General features: G+C 32.1%; 1 protein-coding gene across 1 annotated transcript in view; it reads right to left on the reverse strand.

Annotated features, from left to right (window-relative positions):
* Positions 1-15,364, reverse strand: part of LOC118186624 (chitinase-3-like protein 1) — a 130,017-nt gene extending 114,653 nt beyond the window's left edge. The window contains exon 1 of the mRNA XM_085825413.1: positions 15,210-15,364. Coding sequence (XP_085681539.1) covers positions 15,210-15,276 — 67 coding nt within the window. The 5' untranslated portion in view covers positions 15,277-15,364. The remainder of the gene's footprint in view (positions 1-15,209) is intronic.
* Between the last annotated feature and the right edge of the window lie 1,778 nt (positions 15,365-17,142).

Raw genomic sequence — 17,142 nt, forward strand, 5'->3', positions numbered from 1 at the left:
TCGTATTTTGAGCAATGCTCAGTTTGCTCTAAAGTATCAAGTAAACTTCATTAACTTAATTTAAATTACAACAATTTAATTTTTATTTAGATTTTCCTTAAAAAATAATTGCTTTATTTTTATTGCTGTTATAAATGGAAAGAAAACACTTTTACAGTTATTACCAAAGAGCGTTATTTTTGTACTGCATAGAAACAAACATGTTTTTTTATCATATTTTACTATTTTCATAACTTTAATAATTAAATCAAGTGATTAATTAGTAAGATTTAAATCAAGTGATAATAAGTGATATTAATATATAGATCTTAACGTACGTTTGTTCCGTATTTCCTTTTGAAAGTGAAATCTTTTTTACAAATTATTACGAACTTCACATAGCAGTTATAATCCTCTGTTTAAAACTCGGAATTTTAAGCCGCGATTTGGATAAAATGTTTTTTTGATCAGGGAATTATCGAGTTTAGTGTATTTAGTAAACAAATCATTTTAAAGCATTGTGAAGATATGAAGAATAATCTACGTTATATATGAGGCTAATGAGCTGATGAATCAATGACCAAAACGTGATTCTAGAGGTTTAGGGAGAGAAATTTTGTTCCAAATTTGTATCTTCCGAACTACATTTCATTGTATATAGTTTTATGTCAATCATTACTGTTAATATTGATAGGATCACTGATATCCATCATTATTTTACGCTACGTCAGATTGGTAGACCCTATATGTTAATTCCACTAGGATTTCGAGATACCTACGAAAGTCTGAACTGATCAAGAAACTCGATACTTGAATACCGCGGATAATGAGGGCATTTCATGTTACGATGCTTCATTTTGTACAGTCATTCGGTACTTTAAAAGCAGGAGACTTGAAAAATGAGCAATGCTGTCACCGGGAGACGAACCTGGACTTCTCGAATGCGCGCCGAGTGTGCTGCCATTACACCACGAAAGCAAATTAGAGGGAGGGAGAAAATACCTTATATACTCTCTTTTAAAGGGCGCCTGAGGATTAGAGGATCTAATGGTCAATCCCGGTAGTGACGAATTATTGTCCATGACCTTTTAGTTCGGATGCTACTTTAGAGATATTAGGTTTCTTTGGAACAGAAGACGGGAAAAATGTGCAGTGCCCTCGCAGGTCCTGGACCTCTCGAATACGCGCTGAGTGTGCTGCCGTTACATCACAAAGGCATGGTGGAAGGAGGGAGAAAATATTTTAAAACTTAATATAATAAGAACATCCTTTCTTAAACATCTTATCGCTCACAATGGAAAATACAATGAAAAATGTTTTGTATAACGATATTAGTCAAAAATGATCGTGGTCAAAACGAATGAACCAATACATAATACCTAATGCAAATACAGAATACAGCCAGTACACAATGTAAATTCTTCATATAACAATTAACTACTGCTATGTTATAAAAAAATTTTAGAGCCATTTTAAAAGTTGTATTACTTTTATAAGAATCACTAAAGTAATAATCTTCACCACAACCACAGCAGTTGATGTCATTCATAATTAGTGTTTAAAATCCCTTCCCATTTGTAAATCAAATTGGGGTTAAACGTTTCAGAAAAATAGTGTTTTTCTGAGTCCAAACACTAGTAGATATTGCACTCATTAGCTGTTTTGAATTTTTTAATAGATAAGAAATGTTGCATTGATCGAAACAAATGGTAATCATAAGGACTACGTTTGGATTTGAAGTTAGATGCGACAGAATTTCCAACATATTTCTCTAATTTTTTATTCGTGATTCGTCAAGAACGAGGCAATGCCTTACCTTATTTTTTCCAGGTGTAGAGTTCTTTTGCTACTAGTTAACCATTACTACGGACGTTATATGTAGACAAGTGAATTGAGTACAACGTGAATCACAATTTATTGTTTTGCTAAATCTAAAGAATTCATGGTGAATTACGGCTGTTCCTTCCCACCAAATGCACAATAATATTTTCCCTATAAGTTTTCGACTTTGCTGTTTTTTCCGTTGAAAGAAGAATTTCTCCCAACTGACCATTGTTGATCAGGAGGGGGAATTTCACACAACAGCCAGTTCCATCTCTTGCCGTTATATTATCCGAGAAGATTCATTTGTTATCTTCATAGATGTAATTAACTAACTGAATAAACTTAAGGCTTGACATGCTAAGCACATTAAGTACGGAAGGAAGACAAAAAAAAAAAAAAAAAAAAAAAAAAATCCAGAACGAAATGCCGAAATTTGTCCTTTCAGAAAAATGGGCATCACGAAATACCAGAATAGATTTTTATGACATAAAAATAACAAGATTTGCAATATATCTTATCACTAAAAAACTGCATAGAATCAACCTACAAAAAATAGAATTTAGAATAATAAAATGCATAAAATAAACAATACCTTATCAAATAACCCATCTGTAAAACACTATTTGCACAGGAATTAAAATGTTAAAAGTACCCTCAACATTACATATACATAACATAACTCCATTAATCTTTATATATGAATACAATGTTTTGGAACTGTAAATAATAATATATTGCCATTAGAAGAGATTTTACACAGAAATTATCTTCTTAATGCTAGTATAACTGGGCATTCCCAAATGAAGAGGTAAGAATTAATACCTACCTCTTCATTTAGTTCTTCACGTTTACATCGTGTATTTATTTTAAAAAACCGATTTACATATTGAATAAAAATCTGACCATGTATGGTTTTCCAAGAACTTGCGTAAACGTGTTATACATACTTCCCTTCTTCTATCTCTATAACTCGGTTATTCCATTCTTCTTGCCACTTTTCTGTGAATTCCTCCCTAACAAATTTCTGACAATTTTCTCTGAAAGGGAGTAATATCAAACATTTGCAAAGAGTGAACAAGTTCATTTCTACAAATAGCATAGTGACCACTTATCAGTATAATTTTACAACAATCTTTACTAGTGTCTTATTCAAAAATATTTTTAATTTCTATTATATCTGCTATCTTTATGTTGTGCTAAAGCGTACCAAGTACTTCAGCAAATTCAATGTCTTAAAAATATTCTAGGTTAGTGTTACCCATGTGATAGCTGCAACTAATTTGTCTTGAAGGTACAAGGAAATAGCATTAAGTCTAAATGACTTTCTTTCTATAATAAAATTATTGAATAATTTCTTGAATTTTAAAATCTTTGTACAATTTGGCTTGCTTTGGAAGTATAAGCTAGTTTCAAAATCCTAACAGATATAAAGCGCGTTATCAGGCAGAAATACGCTCCGTATTACAATCCAAAAACCGCGACCGAGTAAGTCGCTGAACACTGGTAGTTCGGTCCGAGGTTCGAATCCCGCGAACGGGCTGGCTGCAGTTTTCGTTGTTTTCCCCATGTGTAACGTGTATATGAACCAATTTCCCTTAGGAAGTCCTCCACGAAGGCATCCCTTCCCTTAAGCAGATATCCCTCGAGGCTTTGCCATAATCACACACACAATCCAAAAACCTCAGCTTAAATACTTTCTAACTCATTTACCTTTCTAGTGAGGAAACGGAAAGGAGAAGTTATAGTAAAGGCTGAAATTATAAATAGCCGATTATTTTAAATAATAATTCTTACACTCTCAAAGATAATTTCGCCTCCTCGACCACTTGTATCTCCAGAATCCAATTCGAAGGATTTAATTTTTGTCAAATGCAGAAATGCCTTTATGATTCTAGAATTTTAACGCTACTTTTCATTTCTATGTATTTGACTGTAATATTTCTATTTCTGTTCTTAAAAATATAATTTGATTTCCATTTCGACTTTTAAGTGAATCGGCAAAAGTCCAGAAAGAAATCGGTAAGCCGCCTTTCAAGCAGTATAATACGCTTTCGAAATTAAAAAATATGGTAAATCTTTGTATCTGAGTTACCTTGCTAATTATTTTAGAAGAACCAAACTAACAAACAGAATATCATAAAGTATACTCCTTTCTAAAACTTTAAGACACAAATTGTTTAAAAAGTTCTCCATTTTAAACCACATCTATTTGGGGAAAATCTATTCAATTTATTTATTGCCTTTAAAACTTGGTGTTTTACTTTCATGAAGTGCAGCACCCATGTAAGCTTGGCATCCAAAATTAACCCAAAAAAATAATAAACCATTAATAGTAATACAAATATCCAAATAATCATTGATAGTAAAACAATTTTTCGTAGGCATATAATTTAAATGTAATCTTTTATACCCTTAATTTAGTACGTTTAGCAACCGAGTTTAGGAGATATTAAATTAAGCTCATATAAATTTCTCCAGTAATGAATTGTTTACAATTAATGAGCAACATTATCATTATCATGAGAATTGATTCCATTCGTAATACACACAATCAAAAGAAATGTCGTCAGTACATGTTCCAAGGATTACATCTTATTTCAAAATCGATTTCTACAGTAAAATCCGCAATAATAGTGCACAATGTCGATGCAATTCAAGAATCTTGTGCTGCACCTTTTTTATATATATATATACTAAACAGAAAACCCTGTATGCTACTTTATAATACAAATCAGGATATTTGCATGGATTTCTAGCCCGAGCAAATATCATATCAAGCCAAAACGATCAAGTTAGAACTTAACTTAAAATTATCTATTTGTAAATCTGGGATTAATTATCACAATTATATCGTTCGAAAGGGCTTCTTTTACATAAACCTCCATGAGTTTATTTTGCTTAGATTGTGAATACTACTGTATCAAGTTGCCCAAATTAGTATAATACTAGGTAATAGTATTAGTTAGGTAACTTTGTTCTTTATGCAAGATGTTGCAAGATCTTTATGCAAGATGTTCTTTATGCATATGTTGGTTTTATTGCATGTTTATGCAGCACCGGCATTTGTCCACGGCTATTTTGATAACATTAGACGAGTGGTAATATTAATCCATGAGAAAAAGTATGCTTCAAAATATCAACGAGCCCACCAGCGGCCGAGCGGTAAAGACGCTGAACACTGGTAGTTCGGTCCGAGGTTCGAATCCCGCGAACAGGCTGGCTGCATGGGCGTTTTCGTGGTTTTTCCCATGTGTAACGTGTATACGAGCCAGCTTCCCTTAGAAAGTCCTCCAGGAAGGCATCCCTCCCCTTAGGCAGATAGCCCTAGTGTGCTTTGCCATAATTAAATACACCAAACACCAAAATATCAACGAAATTCAAATAATTTAATATAAAAATAGCTAAAAACTTATAAATAGACATTCTCACTACATTTTTAAGCAAAAAAATGTAAGTGTTTGATTTGTCCACAATGCCTGACATATTTACAATCTTCTTATCTTATTTTGCTCTTTTATTTTTTATCTTCCGACTTTATTTTAATTTAAATTAAATCTTTCTTTGATCATTTTAACTAAATTGTTGATCACAATAAGCGATGTATTTTTCATATTTTTTATATAAACGGGCAATTCGATAACAATATGCGAATGATAACATTAACTACGATCACATCAAGCGACGTCTATTGTAGCTCTAGCAGTGATCAGAAAAATAATCACCAATATTCATTGTGACAATTATTTATTTTTGGCATAACCATCAAAACATCTCGTCAAAAAACATGCAAATTCAACTACTGTAATATCCCCTCCTCATATTAACCAAACAAAAAAGAGGGAGTTATTTTATTTAAGCAACTGTTAAGATAATCATTGGAAACAACCGACCTGAGATCCAAACAACAACAGAAAAGTATGTTTGAGAATCAAAATTCTGTAACTTTTCTCATATCATGAAAATGTTTTCGAAGCATGATTCATGAAATACATTTTTATCGACCGAGTTTTATTGCATTTTTTCCCGAAAAGCTATTAAATCGAAAACTGCTTATTCTGTTCACCACGTGTAGCCGATTTTATTGCTGATATTATCTTTTTGCTGTTTACCGATAGTTTTATTGCATAATAAATATTTTAGATGCAATCTGTTCTGCTTCTACAAGTTCAATACTTTTTATTTTTATTCATAAAATTTCTACAGGCAGAAACGTTTAGTTAAGCATTTCAAAAGTTTATTAGATTTGACGACAGTTTTTTATTTTTCAAGTGTGCTTTAGATTTTTATTATCCAGGCACGAAAAATCAAATTTGATGGCATGAGCAAAATTTAAAAAGTGTTCTTTTTTTTTTTTTTTTTTTTTTTTTTCTTAATGCCTAATGAATACTGGATTGGTATTGAAAATTTTAAAAATGTACAACTTTGCTCAATCATTTCCTGAAATGATAAGCATATTTTAGTGAATATTTTACGGTCAGAGGTTAATGTAATTCAAAAAATGTATCAAACATCAGCCATAATATACACGCATAATGTAAGGCTCATCAGCACATACAGGTACAAAGAACTCTAAAGGAGTAAGTCCTATCTAAACAAATAACAGCCCTCTAACGTTCTTATCTAAATAAATCTGGGTATAGTGACCCGGACATCTGCGAAAGGGGAGAACAGCAGCCTCGATCACTACATATTCGAATGTCCACCACTCAGAACTACCGTCTCAAATTATGAACTTATAAACGCTAGATGGCTTGGGCAGAGAATACGCTTTCGAATAAACTTTTGTACAGCTTAAGAATGAAAGAGCTGTTAATTACTGTGTTTCTATCCTATGCAAGAACTTCTCATTGTCAATGAAAACTATAATGTTTAAGAAAAACTATTTCTTCACATACCATAAATCTAATTTTATGCACTTTGCATCATTATTTTTATTATGTATTTTGTTCCATGTATTACTGTATGCTTTACGTAATTTGTATGTTTCGTGTTATTATGTATTTTGTATCATATTTTTTCCTTATTTTCTCGTGTATCATAGCTCAACTATACTTTCAAATTTGTTCTTAAATACATTTTTCATTGCTTTGTAATACATTTTATACATATCCTGATGCTAGGTAAATATTTATAACAAGAATACAAGAATGATAGAGGTAAACTTAAAAATATGCATAATGATGTGTGCCGGTACTGTATACTTGGGGATAAAATGGAACAGTTCTTTATCTCCCGTTCTACTGGGCCGATTGATGAAATTCAAATTGCGTTTTTCATGTCTCGAAAGCGCGACTTAGATTTATTTACATCATTGTTCAAATATAGGTATTTTCACACAAAAACGGGTTCTTTTCTGAAATGACATGCCAATTATTTTCCATATTTCGATTTTACGACTCAATTATCCATCGTTACCCATTGTTGTTGTAGCAACATGAATACCGATTACCCATCCTTTTCTGTTAAAAAATAACAATAAATGCATTCCTTGATACCTGCATCTGCCGAGCGATATCAATATACACATCGACTGAGGGTTGGCATTACGTTTTTGAGCAAACTGTTACAAAAAAAAAAGTTGAAATAACACGCCGAACAAATATAAATTTAAAAGTCAAACAACAAAAGTCAGCGTCATATTTGCAAATTTTCACAGGACTAGTTTCGATGGTTTTACCGAACCATCAGTCTCAGCTGCCAAAGCGCAAATGAATAAGAAAAGATATAGTGAAGAGATAAGAAAAGAATGGTTGAGCAGGAGTTAAGCTACTTGGCGCCATCTATTGATGAAACAAGAAAACTAAAACTTAATTTCCTTAAAGGCTGAAGGTAAAGATGGATTGGAATTAGGGTCGTTAACTAGAACAAAAAGAATTTTTTTTAATCTGATGGGGTCTTTAAATATGGAACTCAGAATTTTGTTGATAGGAGAATAAACGACCCGAAAGATAAATTTCTGTAAAATACATGCAATTTTATACCTAATTGAGGGAAAGAAAGGAATGACAACAAAATTCATAGAATCTCTTGAAACAAGAGTGTGCGTTTTGGTGTGTTGAAATGAGATTTTTTTAACTGCTTGGTTAATAATTTTGGGTGAAAAGCCTCTGTTAATAGCTACTGCTTTTAAATAACTTAGTTCTTGATCAAGAGCCAATTTGGAAGAGCGAACGTGAAGTGCACAGAAAACAAAGGAATAAAATGAAGCTAGCTTTTGTTTAATCGGATGACATGATTTGAAGTGTGGTGGAAGGCAAACCGATGAAGGTTTACAGTAAACCTTTGTACTGAAGTTGGATGTGTTACGTGTGACCAAACTGTCGAGGAACGGAAGAGCATTGCATGTCTTAAGTTCAAATGTGAACTGAATAACAAGATCAATGGAATTCGTTACTGAAAGAACTTTATTTAAATCATCTTTATTACCGTCAAACAGGGTATAAGTATCGTCTATCTTATCTCGGTCTTTTGCACTTTGTCAGCTGAGGATGATGGTTCAGCAAAACCATCCAAACTAGTCCTGTGAAAATTTGAAAATATAACGCTGATTTTGACTTCTAAATTAAATTGAATTGGATCACATAGCTTATAAAACACACGGTGTCCTAATTCGATCTCTATTAGTTGAGTAACCTAAGACAGTGGATAAATAATCCCGAATATATATACATGTCATAATAAAAGCAAAGGAAAAACGGAACACTATAGATGCGTAGTTATCCTATTTTGAAGAGGAAGTAATCTGATTGCGTCGTAAGCTAATGTGTTGACTTCGTAAATAAAACTTGGCAGTAGAAGCGATTTTAAATCCATTTTTATTTCCAATTGATATTTGTGGCCACAATCACTTGGCACTCTAGCCGTGCCTTTCCACAGAAGATTTACATTTTTGATATTGTTGGGATAGAAAGCAAGCCAGCGAAATCACATCTTAGCAGAGTAGCAAGCAAAAGCTGAAGTGCGTAGTTATGCAAGATGGGGGCACGCGAGGAGAAAAGTTTTGGTTTACAAGGGCAGTTTCAGTTCCCAATGATTACGTCATCAGAGCTGCGCCGATCATAGAGCGATCTAGAAATGACGCAATGCAAAGAAGTTATTACGATTTTAGAATAAAGAGGAAGAATTAATGTTTATAGTTTAATCTATAATTTTGATTCATATATTTTTATCTTACATATTCCCCCCTTCAAAAAGAAAAAGGCGTAGCGACAGAGAAGCCTTTTTAAAGAGAAAGAGTGCTTTAACTAGCAAATGTAAAAAAAATTAAAAAAAAAAAAAAAAAAAACATAAATAATAAAAATTTTCTTTGTTAAGTATAATTTATAAATAGAACTTTTTTTAAATAAATTTTTAATTTTAGAGTCCTATTGAATTTTTCACCATTTCAGTCCAAAAGTCTTTTTGTTTGAGAGTTCACATAATCATAATTCTTCAGGGAAGGTTCTTGTTATTAGAGAATATCACAAAATAAACTTTTACATAATCATTACTTATAATTAAATGTAATTCACAAAAATATTTATGATACTTATTTCTATACTGATAAATTATAATTTAACATCAGATTTTCAGAATTTATAGTTTCACCGTTATTATCTTTCATTTACAATTCCTTTATTTTTCCATACTGGAAGCCTCGCAATACTTCTAAACAAACATATCCATCAATAGGGCTGTCCTCTTGAGCTAACCAGTGTGTTTTCTGCACTGGTGGCCCTTCATACATTTTTATCTTACATACACATAGTATATATGAAAGGTGGTCTTCAAAAGAGTGCTTGGGTAATACTCCGATATGTTATGAAACCACATCAGAATCAATAATGATGGAAAGATTGCAAGTTAAAATTTTTCCTTTCTGCTTGTAGTAAAAAGGAATTCATAAGGATTGAGATTCCTATGAACTCATTTTTACTACGTAGGCATGTCCTCTCCACAAAAAACGGATTATGTAATCTCTAAATATGTATGTAATGTGTGGCTCTTTTTTCCGTAATCCCTCCAAAATCAGAGAAAATTAAATGAGACCGTTTAAGATCTAGATATCAAAATATTACAAATCATCCATCTATTTTATCGCGATGGACAATTTGCAGTTTATGAATATGACTTGCTGTGTAAAACAACCATTCAGTTTTATGCTAACACTTTGCAACGACCAATAAATATTAAGGATTTCGAACAGACTCCTAGTTTTGGAACCTTTCAAAAAACCTCGCATTGATGATCGGTATCCTACAAGCATTATTGTGCGAGTTAGAAGCTATTCAAACTCCGAAAATAAGCATCATGAAAATTAACAACTTAATAATGTGAAGAATCCATACTATTAATAATTAAAAAACTGCTCAAGGTTCTTAAGAATCTAAAATTAATTCTAAGCTCAAAGGAATATAAGTGAGTAAAGTTTTGAGGATAAGAATAAATTTTACAAATTATCGGAAGAAAATTTCTGAACTGTCTAGTAAAGCCTTTATAAAATTGATTACTTCATCAAAACAATCACAAAACAAGAAAGAAAAATGTTGAAGAGCTCAGAAAAGGGATTTTTAATGTGTGCTATGTGTGACATGGAGCGTGGAAGAAGAAAGAAAAATGATGCAAACATTAAATTTCATATTAAAGCGTGAAATACCTTTTATTGGTATTTATACGTTTTCAGGTGACCTTCGAAAGGAAAACTGCGTCACGAAATTCTTTATGCAAAAAAATTAAAATCATTATAAAGGCTGTCGCTATTATAAGCACTGAAATTGCGCAGTGAACAATATTTCCTAAGACGAATATCTTCTTTGAGTGTACAACATATTTTACGTTAATGGGATATATAAAACCTACTTTGAAAAATCATCGCTCAGCCTTAAAAGCTCCTGAGACCAACTAATGAGAAAGAAGAAAATAATGTGTGGGAGCTTCAAATATAAACTATCCCACATAGTTAAATTTACTCGGTAGTTTAGATAATTTCTATGGTATTTTATAATTTTAAAGGTTTTTTTCTTCTTCCTTTTTCATGCATTTGTAATTTTTGTCTTCTCAAAACGTAAAATAGGCTAGCAGAATTTGATATTTTGTTTTTAATTGCGTGCCCATTCTAAAAATTTAATAACTCATCACTGGTCTTACCCAGTCCACTGTACTGTTTTGCCAGCACTTTGGTAAACTGGAATTTATATAAAATATAAAGTTAATTGTAAATCTTGGGAAAAGGATAGGGTGTTCGAAAAAAGTGACGTATTTAATATGATTAAAAAAAGTGCTTTATTCTTAAAAATGGAAAGCCCACCAGTGGCCAAGCGGTGAAATCGCTGAACACTGGTAGTTCCGACTTGGGTTGGAGGCCCACCAGCGGCCGAGCGGTAAAGTCGCTGAACACTGGTAGTTCGGTCCGAGGTTCGAATCTCGCGAACGGGCTGGCTGCATGGGTGTTTTCGTGGTTTTCCCCATGTGTAACGTGTATACGAGCCAGTTTCCCTTAGAAAGTCCTCCACGAAGGCAACCCTCCCCTTAGGCAGATAGCCCTAGTGTGGTTTGCCGTAATTAAATACACACACACCCGACTTGGGTTGGAATCCAAGCTAACGGATGGCTGCACGGCCGTTTTCGTGCTTTTTCCCATGTGTAACGGGCATACGATCAAGTTTTCCATTCTATCCCTTACCTTAGGCAGATAGCTCTAGTGTGCTTTGCCATAATTAGCTAAGAAAAACTTTAAAATGGAACATTTTTAGAACAGGCATTACAGTAGCGAAATATGTCGATTTAAGAATGTCGTGTGTGATTTAACCTGGTAACACCAGCATTCTATCACTGTCAATTCATTTCGCAGCTTCGTTGCAATTTAGACCGCATAGATAGGAACAGTGACTTTTGATTATAAAAATTCATTTCTCGAATGGCAAGTGTTATGCACAGGGTATTTGAAAACTTCTTTCAGTCTTTGGACGTAAAATTACTCCTAATCAAACTACTAAAAATAATTGATAAATAAATTTGAGGGCACAGGTTCGACAGCAGGCATTAAATCACCATTCTCTCGATCTAGCCGATCTGTTTAAACATCCCTGTTTTGCATTGCGGTGTTATCGAAAGTCCCAAGGAATCCGATTTTAAAGAGAAACAGCAAAATCAATTAAGAAGAACCTGAATACATCATTATCCTACCTCGATAGGCAGTTACATTTAAAATTAATTACGAATTTCATTGGGAGAGGGTGCTGCCGCAGAGTAAGTCATGGGGAACATATGCTATACATTATTCTTAAATCAGAACATTTATCTGTTGCAAGTACCTTAAAATATCTTCCATTTTCTAAAAATAAAATTATTTTAATGGACATATTAAATACGGCGCTTTTGTTAGGACACCCTATTAGACCATCTTACGGGAAAGCATTTGAAAAACGTTCTTAAATTGAACTGTTGAAAGATAAAATTATGCTGTTTAAGTGGTTATTGAGCACTATTATTTCAAATGTCAACTAGAATTTAGTGATTTGAAAACAGATGTGGAGAGGAAACAGGTACAAAGTTCTTTGAAGTTATTTTGAAAGAAATTCGTTAAAACTTAGATACAGGTTTTGATATAATATAAACACTGAATCTGTAACACCATTGGTTCATGATGGTACGTATTAATATCTACATTAAACATATTATAACTAATTATTTTTTATTCAATTTTACCTAATTTTAAAGCAATTGTACTTTTTTTCATATCTACTATCACAGGATTTCTTAAAATTAGTTCAAAGACGGATATCTTGTTTATTATTAGGACCGATTTTTTGCATCAAAAATTTTATCACAACTACATATCATAATCGAGAAATGTATCTGTATTTAAACTTATCGATTTCATTTAGATTTCTAGCCTAATCGATGATGTGAAATACGGAGTGGGGCAAATAAAAGTGGCTCGAAGAACGGTGTTACTCTGTTTTCCAAGCCACTTTTATTTACCCCACCCTGTATAAAGCATCATTAAATCGGTTTTCCCATAACACGTTTCATATTGACATCCACTTTAAGAAACAATTAAAGATTCGTTAGTTGAAAATTTAGAAAACACTTTTAGAGATCAAATACTTTAGTTAATGGTTTAACATTACAAAAATGGTGCTTGTGAACTCAGGAGAAGATGCAGATATTCTACTCTGAGAGTATGTTGCCACTAAGAAACGATGTAAAAATAAAGATACATTCTGGCATAATATAATCGATGCAAAATACTCCCAGAAAATTCGCGAACTATCATTTGATTCGCAGTACATATTTTTATCTGACATATAGCTTGTTATTTCCCTGTACACAAGGAATACTGTACCATTCTGCTGCGTATTTTCAATCAATTTCAAATCAGTGTTTTTTTTTTTTTTTTTTTTTAAGGATTAGTTAAAATCCTTATGTGCTACATAGGCTTACAAAGAAAAGTAAAGAAATAACAAGCAATACAACAGCATAACACAAAATAAAATTACAAATTCACAGACGAAAAAAGAAAAATAAATGTATAGAAAGAAGAGTATGACAGTTTATCTTGAACATATACTTAATGTTTAAAAAAATTTTCTGAGAAATGATTTCTTTTCTTTCTTTAAACAATAGAACAACAAACGTTCGACATTTTGCACACCCAAAACTACAGGAATACTAATCCGTACGACCTCACCCGAATCTCTTCAAATATGAATTGAAATTACGTTGCCCAGTTAGAAATTTAGTCTTTTCAAAATTGAAGAAAAAAATGTTTTTTATTGAGACTGTGAGGAGTAGAAGGAAAAAGTAATTTAATCAAAAAACCAGTAAAAAAATTTGTGTATAATTCATTGCTTTATTTCAGCTTGGTTTCTTGAAGAATGACTTAAGCAGTGAAATTGTGTTCTTCTCTTAAAAGTCGGTTTGTAGTTTGCTTTGCCAACCACTTGCGCTGTTATTTGCTAGATTGCCACTTTGGCTGTGCAAGTGAGAGAAGATGACGTCAATACTTTTATTAAAAATATCTTTAAGAATTTCACGAGAAGTAATAATTAATTTATTACAGAAGAAGATATTCATAAAAGAATATAAATATGAAAGATCATCAGTACAAGTAACATAGAAAGTAACACCTTAACATTGATTACATATAGACTTAACTGATTTACTAATGCACCTTAATTCGGCTTAAAAAACACTGCATTCAATGGGAATTCTACAGAGTGTGTTTCCCAGTTCAGAATCCTTTCAACGGTTGGTGTTAATTAGGATTTGAAGTAATTCAAAAATCTTTGAAACGTTTATTACAATAATGTCCAGCCCTCTGCTGTAGGCGGTGCATTATGTCTTGACATCGCAGATGGGCGGAGCATTAATGTCGTCACAACATTTGCTTTACCTAATTGCAAATAATATTATCCTAATGTGAAATTATACTTTTAGTGAAGAAATGTATAATTTTGACGAATTATGCTTCAAAATTCAATTATCTTATTAAAAACATGGCTTAAATGTTGTTTTAGATTTTATTATAGCTCTGACTAAAGAAAATGTACCTTTTAAAATTTGAAACATTTCCTATAATCCCGCATTTAATGATCTGGATTCGTAAATGTGATAAATGCAAGTACGTTTTTACAAGAATCTTTTGTAAGTTCATTTGATAAACCTGATCGTCTTACTGTCACTTTAACTGTCAGTTTTGATGCTAATAATAGAAATTATTTATTTATTTATCGATATACTTTTAAATAACACTCCAGAACAGGAACATTTCAAAAAGACTACTTGAATAAAACTATTCTAGGTAAATAACTAAGAGAATGTAAATATTTTATTCTACTATAAAAATATCAAACATAGGTATTGAAACACTGAACACTGAAATTCATAAATTCTTTATAATTTTACTATCGTTATAAACATGGAATATTATTTTATTTTCATGCTTACAACTATGTCGATAGAAAGAGTAGAATAATATCAAATATCATTTATTTAATGAAATGCGCTTTATATTCTGAAGGTACACAAATAATTCCAAAATATGATGCTGTACAATAGCATTTACCTGCTATTACATTCTGCAACTTACTTCTTTTATATTTTAGGAAGAAATATAGTTAGAACCTGAATTTACTTATGTCGACACTTTAGAAATTGCTGAAATATGAAATTTATTCAACATCTAAAATTCACTCCTGTTTTATTCATCTTCCGCTTCAATGTTCTGGCTAATCTTAGACTATAATATCTTAAAACATAAATGTAATATATCATCTAAGCATAAGAGTATTTTCGTTTTTCACGAGCCATAAAGTAACTTTTCCACTGTACTGGATTCCTCTGAAAACATCTTAAATCTGAATTTAAATATAGTAAGACGATAACAAATTATATAAAGAAAAATATTACTCATAACTGCTTACTTTTTATGGAAGCTAAACCCATAATGAGAATGCATATCGCCCGAAGTACATTTTTACTAAACGCCATTTCTTCTCAAGCAAAAGTGTAGTTATGTCTCTTTCTTAAAATCCTATCTCTCAAAGAACGTAGTTCGCGAATCAAAATGATTGAATGGCGTCACTTAGGGATGCAAAAAGCTCAGCATCTGAATGTGACGTCACACCCAGCGACAGGTGAATGCATTGAATTTGATGAAGATATTATGGTATTAAATTGCGTTTATGACCGCGCGGATTATCATACGTGGAAAGCAGAATAAAAAGTCTTGATACCGAAAAGAAGATATGAAAGAAAAGTTTTAGTGTTGTTCTGAAACATATACTTCTCCAAAATTACTATTTGGGGACATGGGTACTATTTATTCTTTTAGGAAAGAAGCCTGAGCAGGCAAGCGACATGAAAGGCGTTGTTATTAAACATAAGGGAATCATTAGAATGTAATTCGATTAACCCAGTGTTTTCTTCATTCAAGAATTCTTTGATAAATCCGAAATAGGAAATTGCTTACTTGTTTTAAAGTCAGTTCCAGAAAATACTTGAACATTTTAATTAAAGGAAAATTCGTTACTTCTTAAGTCAGCAGCTTAGTTTCAACAGTCTGTTGAGAACTTCAATAACAAAGACACCTCTTGCAATTTTCAGCCAATTTCGAAAGACAGCACTGATGAAATTTTAAACTTAAAAGAGGAAAGGTTCCTGGAAGTAACTTTTGAAACGCCTGGAGTGGGTTCTAACTTGTCGTTTCTATTACCATAAAACTAAGGTGCTACTTTTAATCTGCGCAGTGATTTATCGCCATTAATATCTCTAACCATCTAGCAAACAGACAACAAAATTAAAATGCTTTACGTTTCCCTTAGAAAGTCCTCTACAAAAGGCATCCCTCCCTTTAGGCAGATAGCCCTCGTGTGCTTTGCCATAACTGAATAATCCAATCCAATCCATTAATGTAATTTGGGCAAGAACAGTCTTTTTATCTATCGGCAGCGCAGCGGAAACAGATCAAAGCTCTTACACTTTTATTTGTACAATTCTACACTTTTACACACAAACCTGTTTTTTTTTTTTTTTTTTTTTTTTTTTTTTTTTTGTATCGGGAATAATGTATTTAATGTTTGGCAATGCTGTTTTTATATTAACAAATTCTATGATTTGAAAGCGAGTAGTGGCAACAGTTCTGGAAATAAAGCTCATTTTTATTTCCAGCGTGCGAGACTGTTGCCACTCGGAAAAATTAGAGAGAAAATTAGCGTTTTTAAGTAATATCTCTGGCTGTAGCTTTTTAAGAAAAAAGTGTACTTCGAGCTTTTCCAGAATCCAGAAAAGAATTGTAGAAAGTTAGGTGACGATAGCTATAGTAGTGACTGAGTTAATCGCGAACAAACACACAAACATTCTTCTTTGTATATATAGATAGGTATGAAGGAAAGACCTACTGCAAATAAGTTACAGAATAGGTAGAAATCTACTGCAATTAGCTTGAGCAATGTTTATGAAAGAGTAAATTTCTGTTGATTAACTGATTATCTTGAAAACTAACTCTTGAACATAAATCATAAATTACTATGAACATATCTCATAAAGTTCCGAAAAAAACACTTCGCGAAGAACCAAATCTTTAATATTTTCATAAGTATTAATGAAGCCTTATACAAAATATAATTAGCTGATATTATAATTATTTCAGTGATTATTTAAGCAGCTGATACTGTTAATTATTTTAGTGTTTGTAATAAATAGTCTGTAAACAAAAACATTCCAATTTTCCACTGAAAACAGTAATATGATATGTATACATATTTCCAATAGTTATTTTGAGTATACATGACAAAACTAGTACAAAGAAAGCAACGCCATTCCATTCGTAAACTGTATCTTCGCAGTAATACATAT

This window comes from Stegodyphus dumicola, chromosome 10 (genome assembly GCF_044657685.1).
Source record: "Stegodyphus dumicola isolate Sdum_Otavi_A_Nest chromosome 10, ASM4465768v1".
NCBI classification, from domain to species: Eukaryota; Metazoa; Arthropoda; class Arachnida; order Araneae; family Eresidae; genus Stegodyphus; species Stegodyphus dumicola.